Source organism: Pan paniscus, chromosome 15, assembly GCF_029289425.2.
Source record: "Pan paniscus chromosome 15, NHGRI_mPanPan1-v2.0_pri, whole genome shotgun sequence".
Classification (NCBI taxonomy): Eukaryota; Metazoa; Chordata; class Mammalia; order Primates; family Hominidae; genus Pan; species Pan paniscus.
In genome coordinates this window covers 89,842,216-89,860,806 of record NC_073264.2, presented here as the reverse complement: position 1 = coordinate 89,860,806, position 18,591 = coordinate 89,842,216, and the positions used below count along the sequence as shown (strand labels likewise).

Genomic DNA, 18,591 nt, shown 5'->3' with positions numbered 1-18,591 from the left:
CCTCCCACCAGGTCTCTCCTTCAACACATGAGGATTACAATTCGAGATGAGATTTAGGTGGGGACACAGAGCCAAACCATATCAAAAGACTGGCTAAATATCTAACAATTAAAGTACCCTATTTCTGAGTCCCACCACATAGCCAGGACATGAGAGTCACCATGCACAACAAATTTTAAGATGATACTTGCCTGGTTATGAAGTGTGAGATTCAGTAGTAGTCATGATGATCTTCCTCTTAGACGTTGCTCCTACTTATTGTTTCACATACTGACCTCTATGCAAAAACAAAAATGCTTTAATCTTCTTAGTTTTCTTAGTCAAGTGAATAGGATTTATTGATTATTTTTATCATTTGCAAGAGAGAAGTCGATATTATTGCACAATAATTTTATTTCATTTATAAAATATGTAGTAGTTCTTTGAACTGCTGTGTGAATATTTTACCAAAGCCTAAGAAAATTAGTCTTGTCTAAGAGATTATTCACTCCTTCAAGGACATAAGTATAAATTGCTTCTCTTTTTTGTTTCCCATTTGTTAGCTTTTTTGTTAGTAATTTATTTTCTAGTAAGGATGATTTCTATTTCTAGGCACTTGTGAGTCAGCTTGAGATTGTAGCTAGGTAAGTGGGAAAGACAGAATACGACTACTGCATTTTTAATGGATTAATATAAGTATTTTAAGATTTTATGTTTTGCAGACCACTTAGGCCAAAAAAGATTATGTATTAATTGAATTCACATAATTACATACCTTGAAGTTGGCAGTATTACTAGAAATATACTCTTTCTTTTAGATTAATTATTAAGTTGCATTGCTAGTCCAACTTAGAAAAATGTAGCTGGTGTATTAATATATTTTAGATATCCACTCAGGTAATATTCATTAGGTGACTTCTTAGAAGTGCAGCATTTACAAAATGTGGACTTTAAATAATAGAAGTAGTTTATGTTATAGAATCATTGTAATTGAAACAAAAAATATACGAAGTTAGCTCAAAGAGAGAATGATCATATGAACCACATATACCCTACATACTGCACTTTAATTTCAGCCCAAAGCATTCCACCCCTCTTCATATTTTTTTCTTCATTATCATCCTCTTTTTCTCTAGTTTCACCTGCTCTTGACCATATCTCTCTGAAAGAATCCAGGACTCTTCCTAGGCAGCAGCATAGGGGCTGTGGTGGACAGTGAGCAGGTCAGGGTCAGGGAGAATGGAGAGGTGAGGGCAGAGTTACGTTAGCCCATCACCTCCATCACTGTTAATAATGGCCAAGACCCCCTCTGTACTTCTTGTTGACAAATGAAAACTTATATTTGGAGAAAATATCATTTAGATTCCAGGAAATTCATAGGAAAAACCAAATATCTAACAAAGAAAAATTTATAACGGGGACTGATTCAGTGCTGTTTTCCATATTGTTGCATGTAGCTTTAATGCCTTTTTTTTCACTGCTGCAAAATATTGTGTTGTAAGTATATGCTGCAATTCATGCATTTATTCTCCTGTCATTGGACATTTGAGTCATTTCCCATCTTTTGATATTAAATGCAGGTTTCTCAAAGGAGTGAAATAACTAGGAGTGAAATTTCTGGGTCATGGAGAATGTGAACGTTATAAGAAAATACCTAAATATTTTCCAAAGTGGTTATCCAGTTTTACAAAGCCTGTTGATTCAGCACTTGATATTGCTATACTTTCTAACTTTTGCAAACCCAGTTGGTGTAAATGATGTCACATTGAGGTCTTAATTTCCATTTGTCTGACTACAAATGAGGTTAACCATCTTTTAAAATATGTTTTGGTCTTCTGTGTTTTCTCCTCTGTCAAACATGGGTTCATATCTCTTTCCTATTTTCTGTTGGGTTATTTCTTTTATTGATCTCTAAGAATTACTTTATATACTCTAATAATACAAATGCTTTGTAATTTTTATAGTTTGCAAATATCTTTTCCCAGTTTTTGGCTTGCCTTTTTATTTTCTTAATGATGTGTTTTCTTGGCCAGTTCTTAATTTCAGTGTAGTCAAGTCTATTTCTCTTTCTTTTCTTATAGGTAGTGTAGTTTTGTATATTAAGAAATTCTTACTTTTACTAGGGTCAGAAAGATATTTTCATATATTTATATATTCCCATATCTAGAAGTTTAATATCATTAAAACATAGTTAAATGGAAAAAAATCTTTTGTCATATTGATACCATATATTGAAAATATTTAGTTCATATTACCCTTGTGTGAAAATACACATTAAAACACATTAGAAAAGAAATGGAATCATTGAAACACAAATATTTTAGTATATTTCTTTATCCTTACCAAGAATTTTCATCCTCTTTTAAATTAGGAAGCTTCTATGATCATTATAGTTTGTCTTGATAAATTTTTTCTCTGAGGTATTTGTACTAATTGATGATACACTGTTTAGGCCTTAACTATTCTTATTACTGAATCATTTTTTATCATAGTTTTCATAATCAAAAGGTACCTTGTGAGCATATAATCCAATTTACATTTAAAAATGAGAAAATGGAGTCCAAAAGAGGTTTGGTGGAATGCTCAGACTTCCGTGCTATTAAATGATGCTCAAGCACTAGTCTTTTGATTTCAATTCTAATATTCTTTAAGGCACATCAAACTTTTGCCCTCTTCTGTGCATTATAGGGGTTGGAATCATGTTCATGCCCTCTCAGTTTCCTTTACTACTCTTTCCTACATTACAGTCTAGCATTCCAACTCAAAAGTCCAAGCAGAGCAAAAGGAAATATAATCTTTGCTTTTCCTTTCTTTTTCTCTTTCTTCAAATATCTAATGAGTGTTTGCTATATACCAGGCACCAGAGATATATATTAAACAAGACACCACTGCTGTCTTTAAAGAGCTTATAGTTTTATTGGAGGAGTTAACAAGTAAATAGACTATTACATTTCAGTGTTATATAAATATAATCACAAGGGGTAATCACAGAGAATTCTGGAAGCATGTAACTTGGTCTTGGTGAGTCAAGGTCATTTCATGAAAGATATATCTAGGTTCACTTCTAAGATACCCATTTATCAGAACAAGTTATTAAAAATTAAACTGGTTATTAAAAAATTAATACAGTCCCATTGACTAAAAATACTGGTTTCTCTTAGACTTATTTTACAACTTTCTTGTTTAGCTGCCTTGGTTTATCCAAGAGGGTCTTTGAGAAGTCTCAAAGAAAAGTTTGGAAGGGACTTACAGGATTATTTGTACCTCTCTCTATCACTCAGTATAGGCAGATCAGATGCTGAGATAACTCTTTAATTGTCCTAACATAACAAATTAGTAGATCTTAGAACTTGGAATTTTATTTGTTAGAATTTCTGGCTTTAACTTTTCAGACTCTCTGATGTCTAAGAGTGCTTAAGGGTTGCATCAAAGGTAGTAGAAGTAGCCAAAGCCCTCTTGACAGGCAAGTAATGCATTCCTATATAAGAGCCCTTACCTCATAGGACTTTGCTGGGCTGAACTATGCGAAGTTAAATTAGTGACTTATATTAAGCTACATAAAAAATTTATTCCTAAAATAACAGTATTACTATTAAGCAGCAGTAAATTATAACTTTAGATGAGTTTTGATTCTATCTTATGCATTAATTACGATAGTTATCTTAAATTAATGACTAAGATGAAAGTTTTTCTCCAGAATTTCATTGATGGGGCTTTGACATCCTGATATACAAGTCTTCTATAACTTAATATAAAGTGTTTAAAACAATATCAAAATGAAGCTAAGCATCATTGTATCCTGTGTATTTTAATAAGAATATCTATATAATGCCACATACCAGGAGGAGGAGATAGACAATATATTCTAAAAATATATTCCTGTCAGATGTGGTGGCTCATGCCTGTAATCCTGACACTTTGGGAGGCTAAGGCAGGAGGATTGCTTGAGCCCAGGAGTTCGAGACCAGCCTGGGCAACATAGCAAGACCCTGTCTCTGCCACAAATAAATAAATAAATAAATAAAATATATCCCTATTATCACATAGATTTTTAAGAAAATTAACCACAAAGTTAAATGATTCCTTTATTATTGGAGAAATTGGGTGTATACCACCGTAGCCAAATGATGCAGCTTAACATCTCTAATGATAGAACTGACCATATCCCCTGAAATGACATATCCAAAAGGATACAACATTGCCCTTACCCAAAACACATCACCTGAATCTAATCATGAGGAGGCATTAGACAAAACCCAAATTGAAAGATATTTTTTAAAATATCTGGATTTTTAAAATGATTATAAAGGACATTGTTCGAACAACTGGGCATATTTGACTTTGATTAATATGATGCATTACATTGATTGACTTTTTAATGTCGAACCAAACTTGCATTCCTGGCATAAATCTCATTTGATTATGTTGTGTAATCCTTTTTATATATTGCTGAATTCATTTTGCTAATATTTTATTGATGACTTAAGTCTTAAAAGGATCCTCTGGCTGCTTGGGTTGAGAATAATGGGGGTAAGGTCTAGTTGATTAGTCCTTTGAATTTCACTTAAGCCCAAAGGCCTCAGGCCAAAACATTCAAATGTTTTAATATAAAAACAGTTGATCCCCAGGTTTTTCTCAAAGTGATAAGATAATGCCTCACAGCCTTTGTGGTTCCTTGTGAATCAGCAGAGGAGATATTTGCATTCCTTGATACAGATTCATTCATTTGTTCAATTTTTGAGTCAGCATTTTTCCCATTTGTTTATAATTCAGATAGAAGGATGATACAGTGGTTCATATATAAAAATTGTTTGAAATGGTATTTTGTTTAGCATTTGTTTATCAATTTAAAGATATATTTTTATTATAGGGGCCAAGTTTAGAAAATATATTGGCCATTCAGCTCACGTAACTAATGTCAGATGGTCACATGATTATCAGTGGGTTATTTCTATTGGTGGAGCAGATCACTCTGTCTTTCAGTGGAAATTTATTCCTGAAAGAAAACTGAAAGATGCTGTTCACATAGCACCCCAAGGTGAGTAGTATGCATTAGCTAAACAGTTTCCCTGTCAAATAATTCTTCAGTAACCCCCAAATAACAATTTTATATTAAAGTATAATCTGGCCTCATAAGTTAACAGTGTAGTTTGTTATTAGTAGAAATTTCAAGTTAAAATATTAGTTCTATATGTTTAAAGTTAGATGTCACAGAGTGTGAAATACAAAGTAATTTTGATTGCGTTTTAATCTATCAAATAATGAGTGAAGAAACAGTTATATTAATAGCAAAACAAACATTTAATATATCCTCTGAGAGATGGGTATCTAGATTTTGTAAATGCTTTTATTGACAAAAATTATCTAATGTCAATTCATCTGTTGCATATAGTATTTTTAGCTATTTTTCATGTTAATTATAGGTTATATTCACTTATATTTGCACAGACATTTAAATTTGATGTAGCGGTCATTGGGGAGCCAGTGAAGGGATTTAAAGGAGCTATTGAGTTTGCAGTGAGTGGAGAGGAAGATAATCTGTAGTACAGTTTACTGACATCTGTGTCACTTGAATAGGTAATTTCATTTGATTGTTTTATGGCTTGTCTCCATGTCAACTGACATAGCTCTTAATCATTAATTTTTCAGTGCTGTTTTGAAAATGAATCTTCTTTAAACAAGTAACATTTCATTTTTAAAAATTACAGAAAGTCTGGCTGACTCTCATAGTGATGAATCAGATTCAGATCTGTCTGATGTTCCAGAACTGGATTCTGAAATTGAACAAGAGACACAGCTCACCTACCGTCGACAGGTAATTTTCCATATCACATGGTTTTTCTCTAAAAAGTCTAATTTCTTCTTTATCTTGCTCCCCGTTAGTCATCTGTTGTTATCTTTTGTGGCTTTAATTTCCCAAGCAATGTATGACTATATTAGTTTTCCCACTGTCAGTGTTAGAGTACACTTGTGTAAAATTTTTTTTATATTAAATGCTTGGTATATTAAGTATGCTTGCCTTCTATTTGCCTATAGGATTTTGTCATAGTATACTCACATTTATTCCTTTAACAATATTCTTTTATGAAGTATAAAAATTTCCTGGAACACTATGTATCTATTTGTCAGTGTGATATGTAGAAAATGTGAATTTGTTTGTTCTTTCCGAGGGAGTAAATTTCATGAATTACCTTTTCATTTAAGACTATTATTAAAGCTGTTGTTTTCAGACAATGTCTGAAAGTTATATTGGGAGTATACGAACACCTTTATTAATATATATTCTAAGAATATTTCTACTTGTATACATTTTTAAAGGTTTACAAAGAAGATCTACCTCAGCTTAAAGAACAATGCAAAGAGAAACAAAAAAGTGCTACTTCTAAAAGAAGAGAGCGGGCTCCAGGAAATAGTATTCGATTACACTTTGTTCACGGGTATAAAACAACTATCTTTCATTTATTTGTTTGAATTTTGGTTCACACTTACTAGCTTAACATCTCTAATGATAGAACTGACTGTATCCCCTGAAATGACATATCCGAAAGGATAGAACATTGCCCATGGGGAAAACACATCACCTGAATCTAATCATGAGGAGACATTTGACAAAACCAAATTGAAAGATATTTTTTAAAATATCTGGATTTTTAAGATGATTATAAAGGACATTGTTGGGACAACTGGGCATATTTGACTTAGAGTAATATATTACATTGTGTGTAATATATCATATTAATGATATGTGTGCTTTGTGACTTTAAACAAGTCACTTAACCTCTCTGTGTCTCTTTTTTTCTGTCTGTAAAATGGAGATAATAGTACTGTGTTAGTCCATTTCACATTGCTATAAAGGAATACCTGAAGCTGGATAATTTATAAGGAAAAGAGGTTTATTTGGCTCAGTGTTCTGCAGGCTGTACAAGCAGGGCACCAGCATCTGCTCAGCTTCTGGTGAAGCCTCAAGAAGCTTTTACTCATGGCAGAAGGCAAAGGGGGAGCAGGTGTGTTACATAGCAAGAGAGAGAGCAAGGAAAAAGGGATCAAAAGGGAAGGGGGTTTCTGGACTCTTTAAGCAATCAGATCTTGTATGAACTAATCAAGAGAGAACTCACTCATCACCAAGGGGATGGCACCAAGCCATTCATGAGGGATCAGCCCCCATGACCCAAACACTTCCCACCAGGCCTAATATCCCACACTGGGGATCACATTTCAGCATGGGATTTGGACAGCACAAATATCCGAATCGTATCAAGTACCTACCTTACAAGGTTCTGATGAGGAGTGAATAAGGCAATGCTAGTGGTGACTTACAACATTATGTGGCACATAATAAGCACTATGTAAGTGTTTATTAAATAAAAAATAAATTTGTCTTATGAAAGTTTCATATGTATGGAAATGGGCCTCTTTAAACAATTAAGTAAAATGTAAGAGATAATCATCTCCCCTCAATATGTCTAATTTGGAATGATATTGTGACTTCTTCTTGCATGAGCATTTTTGCCTAAATGTTTTAATTTCACCAAAATACAGGTTCTGGATTCTCTTAGAACATCTGGCAATACGGGTCTCACATTTCAGCTTGGCAGAAACAGATTTTCCAATCTGACTCTTTTCTACCATTCACCCAGCATTCATTCTCTTACCTGACTGATAATACTTATCAAGAATTTGAAAAAGGATTTAATTAGTACAAGTATTTTTTCTCTAGTGTTAAAATGGCAGTAGTTTCTATGCAGTTGTATTTTATGAATTGGGTTTCTTTGAAGTGCAAACCAAGGTTGCTATAAATAGACTTATATTGACCATTTTAAGATTTGACTACTTTGTCTTGGATGAGGATAATATTTTAAAATTGTAGTTTAAACTTATTTTTGGAATATATGTTGTATTCTCATGGTCCAACAATGTGTATAAAAGGGTACAGTTTGAAAATCTTTCTCCCACCTCTGCCCTCCCAGCCATCATTTCCCCTCTCTGCAGATAGTTACTGTTACTTAGTTTCAGAAATACTTATACAACAAATACAAATATATATTCTTTTCTATACCTTTTACTTATAAAAAGCAATTGTTTTTGTTTTATAGTATACAATTTTAATATTATACTTACGTAAATGGTAGTATACTATACATACTATTTTCTACCTTGTTTTTTTCACTCAGTATTATAGCTTAGATTTAGCTATTTGCAGTCCGAGCAGTTCATAAAAGTTTATTGGATCTGAGATGGTGGTATTTTTTTAATTGTTCAGGCTGGGCATGGTGGCTTACACCTGTAATCCCAGCACTTTGGGAGGCCAAGGTGGGGTAGAGCTCAGGAGTTTGAGACCAGCCTGGGCAACATGGCAAAACCCCATCTCTATGAAAAATACAAAAATTAGCCAGGCATGGTGGCGCACAGCAGTAGTCCCAGCTACTTGGAGGGCTGAGGTGGGAGGATCGTTTGAGCCTAGGTGGTCAAAATTGCAGGGAACTGCAGTCACACCACTACACTTCAGCCTGAGTGACAGAGCGAGACCCCATCTCTTGAAAAAAAATTGTTTAGTATCCTGTAAAACTGGAAATTGAATGATTCACCCAAAGGGTACCTACTTCTCCCCTGTATATTCTGTATTGATCAGATAAAAGGCCAAAATTATATATGATTTGTTTTCTATATTAGTTACAGAGGTTATGACTGTCGAAGTAATCTATTTTATACTCAAATTGGTGAAATTGTGTACCATGTGGCAGCAGTGGGTGTCATTTATAATCGACAGCAAAACACACAGCGTTTTTATCTGGGTCATGATGATGATATTCTCTGCCTAACTATTCATCCTTTGAAAGACTACGTGGCAACAGGCCAGGTAGGTTTGAAAGACTGACAATAAGCCAGATAAGCTACACCTTTGTTTGAGTTTAAATAAATTAATCACATATCTCTTTTATGTTCTAGGATATGAAGAGTAAAGAATTCTTTAGAATGAGTTTTATTTTCAGATTATAAATAAAATTTACCCCAAACTTTTTTCCTACAGTTTTAGAGTTTTTATTATTTTAATTCATATTATTTTAATTTAAATTTGGAACTCATAGCTCTGGCTTGTTTTATTTCTGTCATGATATTAATTTTTTAAATTAGTAAAATTAGAGAAAACATAAAGACTAGAAATCTGGTGTCTTTAGGTTGAGTTACCTAAAACAAATGTAAATTATTTAACAAATGTCCTGTGACAAACCAAAGGACTATGTCTCTTTATTTTACAACCATGATAGTAATCTATTCAGGTTTACCAAAGTAGAAAGCACAAATATTGAAATAAAAAACCCTGAGAAAATCTTAACTGATACCTCTCTATATGGATATTCTTAGAGAAGGAAGGGAAGAAATGATGTTTATAGATTCTTCCTTTGTGTAAGTACTTTACTAGTTTATTAATGTATATTTATTTTATTCTCACCTCAACCATGTGAGAGTAAAATTATTTCCTTCAGTCTACAAATGATGAGGTTTAGGTTTGGAGAAATTAAATAATTTGCTTAAGATCAATCAGTTAATAGGTAGTAAAGCCTAAAGCCTTCAGTCTGTCTGGCTTTAAACACTGTGTAAATATACCTTCTAGCTAGGATATGTGGAAAAGGGATCAACTTGCATCCTCCTATATAGCTTTCCTGAAAGGAGAGAAAACTCCTCCCTTTTTTCTTTCTCCCATTCTTCTTCCTTTTTCTTCCTTTCTTTGTGCCTCTCCTTACTTGCTCTTTCTCTCCTTCCTTTCCCTCTCTTTCTTCCTTTCTTTCATTCACTCAAAAACATTCATCAAGCACATTCTATGTACCAAGAAATGTGCTAGGAATATAAAGATAAATAAGACAACTTCTTGTCATGGTGAAAACTCATATTCTGAGTTGTGATACAGTGTCCTAAGTATAGAGCAGAGAAGCTTCTCTGATCTATATTTATGACAATACCTTAGCACTATTGATGTTTTGGGGCAGGTAATTATTTGTTGTGGGAGGCTGACCTATGCATTGTAGGATATTTAGCAACATCCCTGGTCTCAACCCATTAGATGCCAGTAACACCCACTTCCCTGAGTTGTGGCAACCTAAAATGTCTCCAGACAGTGCCCAGATGTCCCTTGGAGGGCAAAATCACCCTGTTTCTAAATGTAGAAATATGTACAAAGCCTGGTAGCAATGTAATGAAGAACTAATGATTAATTTTGCCCAGTAGAATCGAAGAAACCCTCATAGAGATGATGACATTTGAGCTGAGTTGTTTACCTGGCAGAGGGGAAGTTGGGGGAAAGCATTCTAAGTGTATTACAGCATCTGTAAAAGTAGGGCAAAAAAAAAAAACCCCAGCTTATTTAAAGAACTATGAGTAACTCACAGTGTTCAAATCTTAGAATGCATTATGGACATTAGTTGAGGAACTAATCAGGAGGGTAGGTAGAGGTTAAAATTACCTGGTTATCCTATATATTAACACAAACTGGGTCTTGGATGCACAGTTGTATTTAATGGTTTATGATCTAACCTTTCCGGTACAGGCACTTTCTGAGAAACGTTTGTCCCCATTTGGGACATTTTGTTGTCAGGTTTTTGTGTTTGTTTTTGTGGGTATTTGCCTCATTCCACCTCTGAGTTTTCAGGTAGACAGATGTGATTAAAAACTCTGTTCTAAGGTGCTTGTTGTAGTGGAGTAATGGGTTTGCAGTAATAAGTCATGCTTTTCCACTGAAGGGGAGGGCTTGGGAATCCCTGAGACTAGATAAAGTTAAGTGGTTGGAAGAATTCCTTGATTAGAAATTTTTCCTTTGTGTTTTGATGCTTTATTTCCTGAAAATAACTCAGGGATGCTCCTGGTTTGTCCATCTACTGTTTTGATTCCTTGGATCCCACCCATTCTTTCACTTTAAGAAAAAAAACCAAATAATTGTTGCAGAGGTCTCTGTAGTTTGCAGCTTCCCTTTTGTAAGAAGCACTTTTCCCAAATAAAACAATTAAAAAAAAAAAGAAATTTAGATGAAAAATCTAGAGAGTTTTGTCTTTTGGAGAATTAAATACAAAGAATAACCTCTTGTCAGGAACTGTGATCTTAAGTGGAAATGAAAGAATGTGAAAGAAACTTACCTGGAAAGTCGAATAACATGACTAATTGTACTATAATTTGGAAATTTTGTTTAATTCAGCAAATACTTGTTGAGTGCTTCCTATTCAAAAGCATTAAATGTTGTGGGGAAACACAGAGATAACTCAGACTGGCTGCCACTATCGGGAGCTCACAATGTAGTATAAGAATTGGACAAATTATTCTGTGTGTATATGTATATGTGTGTGTATATATGTGTGTGTGTATATATAGATATAATTCACTAAAAATACACTGATTTAGATGTCTTGTGGGCAACTCAGATTCAACATATCTAAAATGGAGATAAATAGGATTAATCTTCCCTTCCAAACCTGTTCATCGTTTCGTGTTTCCTTCTTAGAACATAGCAGTGTATTAACTTGGTTGCCTAAGCCTGGAAGTTAATCTTGTTCTTCACCCCTAAAGCTAGTCAGTCCTCAAGTAGCACCCATTCTTTCACCTGAATATATATTTATTCTTTATCTTCAATATTCTTTTCATCTTTAATTTTTCCATATCTCTACTGACAATCAATGCTTCACAATTTCTAAAACATTACTATAGCCATTGGTCTCCTGCTTTTTTCCTTTATCCATTTTCCCCATTCACTAGTAATCTTTCTAAAAGTCTTAAAATTCTTTCATATTTATTAGTGTTAATAGCCTGTAGGCTGTCTAAACAGCTGTCTAAATAGCCACAAGCTATAAATGTTAAGAGATAAAAAGGGGAGGTTGGAGAGTCAGACTTGGTTAAATGCAATTCAAGGCATAACATTAATGCAGAGTTGGAAGTTGACTACCAGTGCAATTCAAGGCATTTAACCAAGTCTGACTCTCCAACTCCCCTTTTTATCTCTTACTATTTGCCTCTTTGTAAACTATTTTTTTGCCTTCTGAGATAGATAGAATTTGTCCAACACGTATAATGCTATTTCACATCTTTTACTTAGTTCCTTCGTCTTGGAAAACTCTTCCCCTCCACTTCTATTCAACCTTCCAACTTTATCTAATTTCTGCTCCTTTTAAGACTTAGGCTAAGCCTATCTGAGAACTCTCCCAACCTCTCCCTTCTCCCCTTCATCCCTGAGTGAGATGCCCTAAGTGTACTTTAATAGTCTATACCTCATGGAATGTGATATTGAAATCCAAGCCTTTCCACTTATTCGCTACTGGCAAATTACCTAACCTCTCTTTACCTTCGTTCCTTCATCCTTTAAAATAAGGATGTTATCTGTTCCCATCTCGTAGAGTTGTCGTGATTGGTACATGAGTCAATGTTCGTAAGGTGCTTAGAACAGTTTCTGGCACATAAATTACTTCTCAGTGAGTGTTAGTCATCATCATAATTTCCAGGTGAGATGTCCAGTAGACAATTGAAAATGTAAGTCTTGGATTCAGAGGAAAAGTAACTGCTCGAGAGAAGGACTTAGGAGATATTTATTGATTTAACCACTGAAACTATAGAAGTGAGATACCTCAGGGCAAAAATGAAGAATGAGAAGACTGGAGAATTAAAGACCACCTTGGGAGAGGTTTGTATTTAAGTAACAGGTGAGGAAATTGAGAAGGAAACTCAGTAGTAGGAGTCAAGGAAGCTGGGTGCAGTGGCTCATGCCTGTAATCCTAGCACTTTCGAAAACTGAGGTGGCAGATCACTTGAGCCCAGGAGTTCAAGACCAGCCTGGACACGTAGTGAAACCCCATCTTTACAAAAAATACAAAAATTAGCCGGGCATGGTGGTGCATGCCTGTAGTCCCAGCTACTTGGGAAGTTGAGACAAGGAAGATCACTTGAGCCTGGGAGGCGGAGGTCGCAGTGAGCCAACATCATGCCATTTCACTTCAGCAGGGCAACAGGAGTGAAACCTTGTCTCAGAAAAAAAAAAAAAAAAAAAAAGGAAACGAGAACCGGAAGAGAGTAGTACAGTAAAATCATCAAAAGCATCAAATTCTGTAGAAGTTTTTATATAAAAAGAAAACTTAAAAGTTACTGGTACTACTGTGTACCCATAAAAAATGTTAAAAATTTTCTAAAAAGTTACTGGTAATGTTTGGCTGAATAACTTAGTGAAATATTGGCTGATTGCAGTGTTATTTGTTGTATCTTTTTATAAAATCAACCTCGGCCGGGTGCGGTAGCTCACACCTGTAATCCCAGCACTTTGGGAGGCCGAGGCAGGCAGATCACCTGAGGTTGGGAGTTCGAGACCAGCCTGACCAACATGGAGAAACCCTGTGTCTACTAAAAATACAAAAAATTAGCCGGGTGTGGTGGCACATGCCTGTAATCCCAGCTACTTGGGAGGCTGAGGTAAGAGAATCGCCTGAACCCAGGAGGTGGAGGTTGCGGTGAGCCGAGATAGCGCCATTGCACTCCAGCCTGGGCAACAAGAGTGAAACTCCATCTCAAAAAAATAAATAAATAAATAAATCAGTCTCAAAATTAACTATAATTGACAGCTCTATTAATTATTTCAGGAGTTGTCTCTATATACAAAGATATTATATCTCTTTATGCTTATGGTTAAAGAAAGCGATTACTTGAGTCTAGAGGAATAATTAAGAATTGATAGTTTACCTGTGCATTAGTGAACATCATAAACCAAGTTAAAAAATAAGTGACAGAGTGCTGCAGTAGATTTGCCTTTTCAGGTCTATAGACATGCTTGGTACTTTAACCCCCTCTGAATATTTGTTTACCCCATTATTTTAGTCTAGAATTCTTTATATTCAAGTTCTGTGCTTTCTGAAGGCCCACCTCCAGTACCTTCTCTTCTATGGACTCATTCTGCACAGCCTTTTCATGTTCATTAAGCATCTATTAAGAGGTGTTTGTCTTTCATTGATAATGTCCTGTTTTTCCAGTGAGTTTGCAAAAGTTACCTGAATGTCTTATTGCTCGTTGTATCTAGCATACAAACAATAGATATTCAGTAAGCATTTATCATCTTTATTGATGAAATATATGATAAAAGTCACATAGTTTTAGTTACATCATTCCTGGAAACACTGAGCCTAGCCTCATTAGCTTTTGAACAAGCATAAGAAAAAAAATCAGTCACTTATATAGTTTGCTTTAAATTTTTATTTAGTAAATTTCTGTGGTAAATAAGTCAAGCTCTAAAAATCTCTTGTTTTATTTCCTTTTAGTAGATATGGAAATAAATAATTTAATTGTATTTAATAGCTTCTATAATTCTATTTTAGGTTGGTAGAGATCCCTCAATTCATATATGGGATACAGAGACCATTAAACCATTGTCCATATTAAAGGGCCACCACCAGTATGGTGTTAGTGCCGTTGATTTCTCAGGTAAGGCTGTTTGCTGTCTCAGTAAGAATGAACAAAATGCAGAGGCAACACATAGCATTTTAATCTAAGTCAGTGTTACCTAAGCTTGTCATTTAGCTGTGACGTTCACAGTTTTTATCAAATGTGTATACTGTTATCCTTATCAAATACTATGAAAGTGTGGATTTGCTAGCTAGTTTATAATTATAACTTAATGAGTATAGTTTTAATACCTATTAAAATTTACATGTTTCTGTTAACATAAAAATGTTTATCTACGTAACAACCTAAATTCATCTCAGTTACCACAGATGGTTTGCATCTCCCACGGTGGGAGGGCACTGATCTCACTTACCGTTTTATAGTCAGAGTAAACTTTGAAAATGTTTAGGGTAAAAGGCTAGCAAAGAAAGAGTTGAGAATTGAAATACTTATTTTAGACATATTTATACAGTGACAATTTTAAACTGTCTTGTAAAAATAATTTCAGATCATATTAGTGCTTTTCTGTTTGTTTAAAAGTTTGACCACTACAGATAGATCTGCGGTGAAAGCTAGGGTGTGAATTGGGAAGAGGGGGGAAATACATTAATAGAGAATTCTGTATTAAGAAACAGTGAATTAATGCTTTTGCTGCTCTGACTGAAGTGATAAATTATCCATAGTAGACTTCAGAGGGAAATATATATATATATATATATATATATATATATATTCAAAGAGTTGCTAACAGTTAAGAAACTAGAAAATGAATTGCAAACTAAGTGAGTCACCACGAAAAATACCACTGGAGCAGTGAGGAACTAATTGAGCCTTGCAAAGTGTGGTAAAATGGAAAATATTTTCTTGTGGTCTGAGCCTTTACAGCCTGTAAACATGCACACCCATAGGATATTCACTGATCATTTGTCGCAGTGATTTGTCTAATATATTCATTATGTATTGCTTGAATGATTGACCTTTACTAAAAGTAGTCATATTAGTGGCAGCATGTTGTTGTAACTTACGTGTTTTTCATTTGATTAACTTTTCATAATTACTCAAAGTTCTTATATTACAGTAAATTTCTTATGATGAATTTAATTAAATATTTTCTTCATCCCTTTGTTAGTTTTCCCTTTCCTTCTATTTTTTAAATCTCTTTTTTCCATTTTTCTTATCTCCCTCCTCCCATCCCAACCTGATTGATAGATAGATAAGGGAAAAGGAGATCAGGTGCGATGAGAGCAGATACATTTAGAGCATTTGAGAAACTTTTATTCTCCCTCCCTTATAAATTCTGGTTCTTTTTATAGGTGTATGCATGCCTAACATTTAACATTATTTTATCAAATTTTAAATATAGGATGTGGGTTTAGAATATATACTGAATGTTTTCTCTCTTCTGAATGTTAATAGTCAGTTTATCTCTCTCATTAATTTTCCACAGCGGATGGGAAACGTTTGGCATCAGTTGGCATAGATGATAGCCATACTGTTGTGCTGTGGGACTGGAAGAAAGGAGAGAAACTTTCAATAGCAAGGTAGGAAAAAAACTTGATATCACATTTGCAAAATACTAGAATTACTTTGGACTTAAAAAAATTTTTAATTAAAACAATTTTGAAATCAAGCAAATATGTAACTTTTTATTGCTTTCATGTTTATTACCATTGAATAATATAATCATAGTAAATGATTTCAGAATTTCTTTGTAGATTTATCCCTTGTGAACCCACTTTTAAATATAACTATAATATGGCATTGGATATAACTATCTAAAATCTCCACGTACAGTTAGAATGTGTTCTACTGTATGATAGGCTATTATATAGCTGTTGGAGACCATGATCAAATGCTTATATTATATATTAAAGTGAAAAAAGATATATATGAATATATGTCACAAAGAAGTTATAGGTTTTTATTTTCTTATATTTTTCTTCATTTTCTAAGTTTTCTACAGTGAGCATGTATTTTATATAGTAATATTAACAATGCTTTAAAGGAGGAACTAGTCAACAGTGTCAGAGATTTTAACCTATTTATTAAAGCGATGTTAAAGCACTTTAAATATATAGATAAATGCTTTTTATGGAGCATATAGATAATGCCCAAATTAACAATAGTTTAAGAGGAATTTTGTAGTTGGAAAGGCTATCTTAAGCTATAACAAAGTATCGTTTTAAAATTGACTTTAACCCATTCATGCCACAAATAGCATCCCCTATGGCACAGTACTATAGTAGGTATTATAGATACTGTCCAAAAGGAGTTCAGTTTTGACCATTTCTGTCTCTTGAGATTCTCTGGAGCAGAGTTACCATATTAAAATGATGACAAAAGAACAAATACACAGCCCAAACCTGAGAGATAAGTGGGAGTAAAATATTCGTAAATAGAGTAATCAAGATAGGGTATGGATTAGGCAAGAGATTAATACAGGAATGATGAATCTTCAGAGCTAAAACATTTCGATGTTTATTTCAGAGGAAGTAAAGATAAGATTTTTGTTGTAAAGATGAACCCCTATGTGCCTGATAAACTAATTACAGCTGGAATTAAACACATGAAATTTTGGCGTAAAGCAGGTAAGAAAGTGCTTCTTTTTTACTCCATAGAATTTTAAGAAATTATTGCTTTTGAAAGTAATTTAGCTAAGTGCAGTGTGTACCCTAGACTGCATCCTGGAATAGAGCAGGAACACTAGGAGAAAAACTGATGAAATCTGAATGAAGTCTTGAGTTCATTTAATAATAATGTATCAAATATGTTGGTTTCTTAGTTTCAACAAATGGTCTATGGTAATATAAGATGTTAACATTGACTGGGCACAGTGACTCATGCCTATAATCCCAGCACTTTGGGAGGTCAAGGTGGGAGGATCACTTGAGCCTAGGTGTTCAAGAGCAGCCTGGGCAGCATAGTGAGACCCTGTCTCTACAAAAAAAAAAAAAAAAAAATTAGCTGGGCATGGTGGTGTGTACCTGTGGTCCCAGCTTCTTGGGACGATAAGGTGGGAGGATCACTTGAGCCCAGGAGGTTAAGGCTGCAGTGAGCTGTGATCTCCCACTGCACTGCAGCCTGGGCAACAGAGCAAGAACTTGTCTCCAAAAAAAAAAAAAAAAAAAAAAGATGTTAACATTAGTAGAAACTGAAGTGTATAAGAGAATACTCTGTAACACTTTTGCATCTTTTCTGGAAATCTAAAATTATCTAAAATTAGTTTATTTTTTAAAAGTAATTTACTGTTGTATTGATGCATTTTAAACAAATACAAGATTTATTGCCATTTATTGGCTGCATTTATGTAGTTGATATGGTTTGACTGTGTCCCCACCCAAATCTCACCTTCACTTGTAATAATCCCTATGTGTCAAGGGCAGGGCCAGGTAGAAATAATTGAATCATGGGGGCAGTTCGCCATACTGTTCTTGTGGAAGTGAATACGTCTCATGAGATCTGATGGTTTTATAAATGGGAGTTCCCCTGCATAAGCAATTTTGCCTGTCACCATGTAAGACGTGACTTTGCTCCTCATTCACCTTCAGCCATGATTGTGAGGCTCCCCAGCCATGTGGAACTGTGAATCAATTAAACCTCGTTCCTTATAGATTACCCAGTCTTGGGTATGTCTTTATGAACAGTGTGAGAACAGACTAATACAGTAGTATTCATACTTGCAAAAGAATTCAATATATGAGATTAATCAAATTATGTCCAGACTTTTTCTTCTGTTAAAGACATGTTCTATAGTCTAAACTGAAAATGAAAATTAAAAAAAAATTACTCATATGCTATTAAATGATACAAAAGTGGAATGTTATATTACTTTAGTCATTTGTAACTATAAAATAAAAAATGTCTGTTTTCTAAATAGTATACTTATAAATTCCAGCAATGTGACATCAAAATCTCAATAAATTGAAACTGTTCAGAGAAAATATGTAAATATAGGAAGAAGTAAAACATTATTAGAAAAGAATAAACTTAGTGAAGACATTTCCCAAGTTCAAGTAACTTTCAAGTTGTAAATTACATGGGACATGAATTAATTTTCAGTCTTGGATTTAACACTTTATCAAAAACTCATCAGATAACAGCATATGCGTTTACAAAGTAAAAAGAAGTATTTTTACATTTGTAATTTTGTTTCCACATGCTTAAACAAACTTCATTTGGGCACCTTAGTCAGTTGTAATTGCAAATTCGCAG

General features: G+C 34.1%; 1 protein-coding gene across 6 annotated transcripts in view; it reads left to right on the top strand.

Moving 5' to 3' along the window:
- Positions 1–18,591, top strand: part of EML5 (EMAP like 5) — a 180,804-nt gene that overhangs the window by 82,134 nt on the left and 80,079 nt on the right. For all 6 annotated transcript variants that reach the window (XR_010109831.1, XR_008620952.1, XM_014347688.4 and 3 more), the window contains exons 11-17: positions 4,850–5,017; positions 5,688–5,794; positions 6,298–6,416; positions 8,650–8,836; positions 14,313–14,418; positions 15,827–15,920; positions 16,867–16,967. Coding sequence is in view for 4 of the 6 variants with exons in the window: in XM_014347688.4 (XP_014203174.2) it covers positions 4,850–5,017; positions 5,688–5,794; positions 6,298–6,416; positions 8,650–8,836; positions 14,313–14,418; positions 15,827–15,920; positions 16,867–16,967 (882 nt within the window). In the remaining 2 variants the exon portion in view is untranslated. The remainder of the gene's footprint in view (positions 1–4,849; positions 5,018–5,687; positions 5,795–6,297; positions 6,417–8,649; positions 8,837–14,312; positions 14,419–15,826; positions 15,921–16,866; positions 16,968–18,591) is intronic.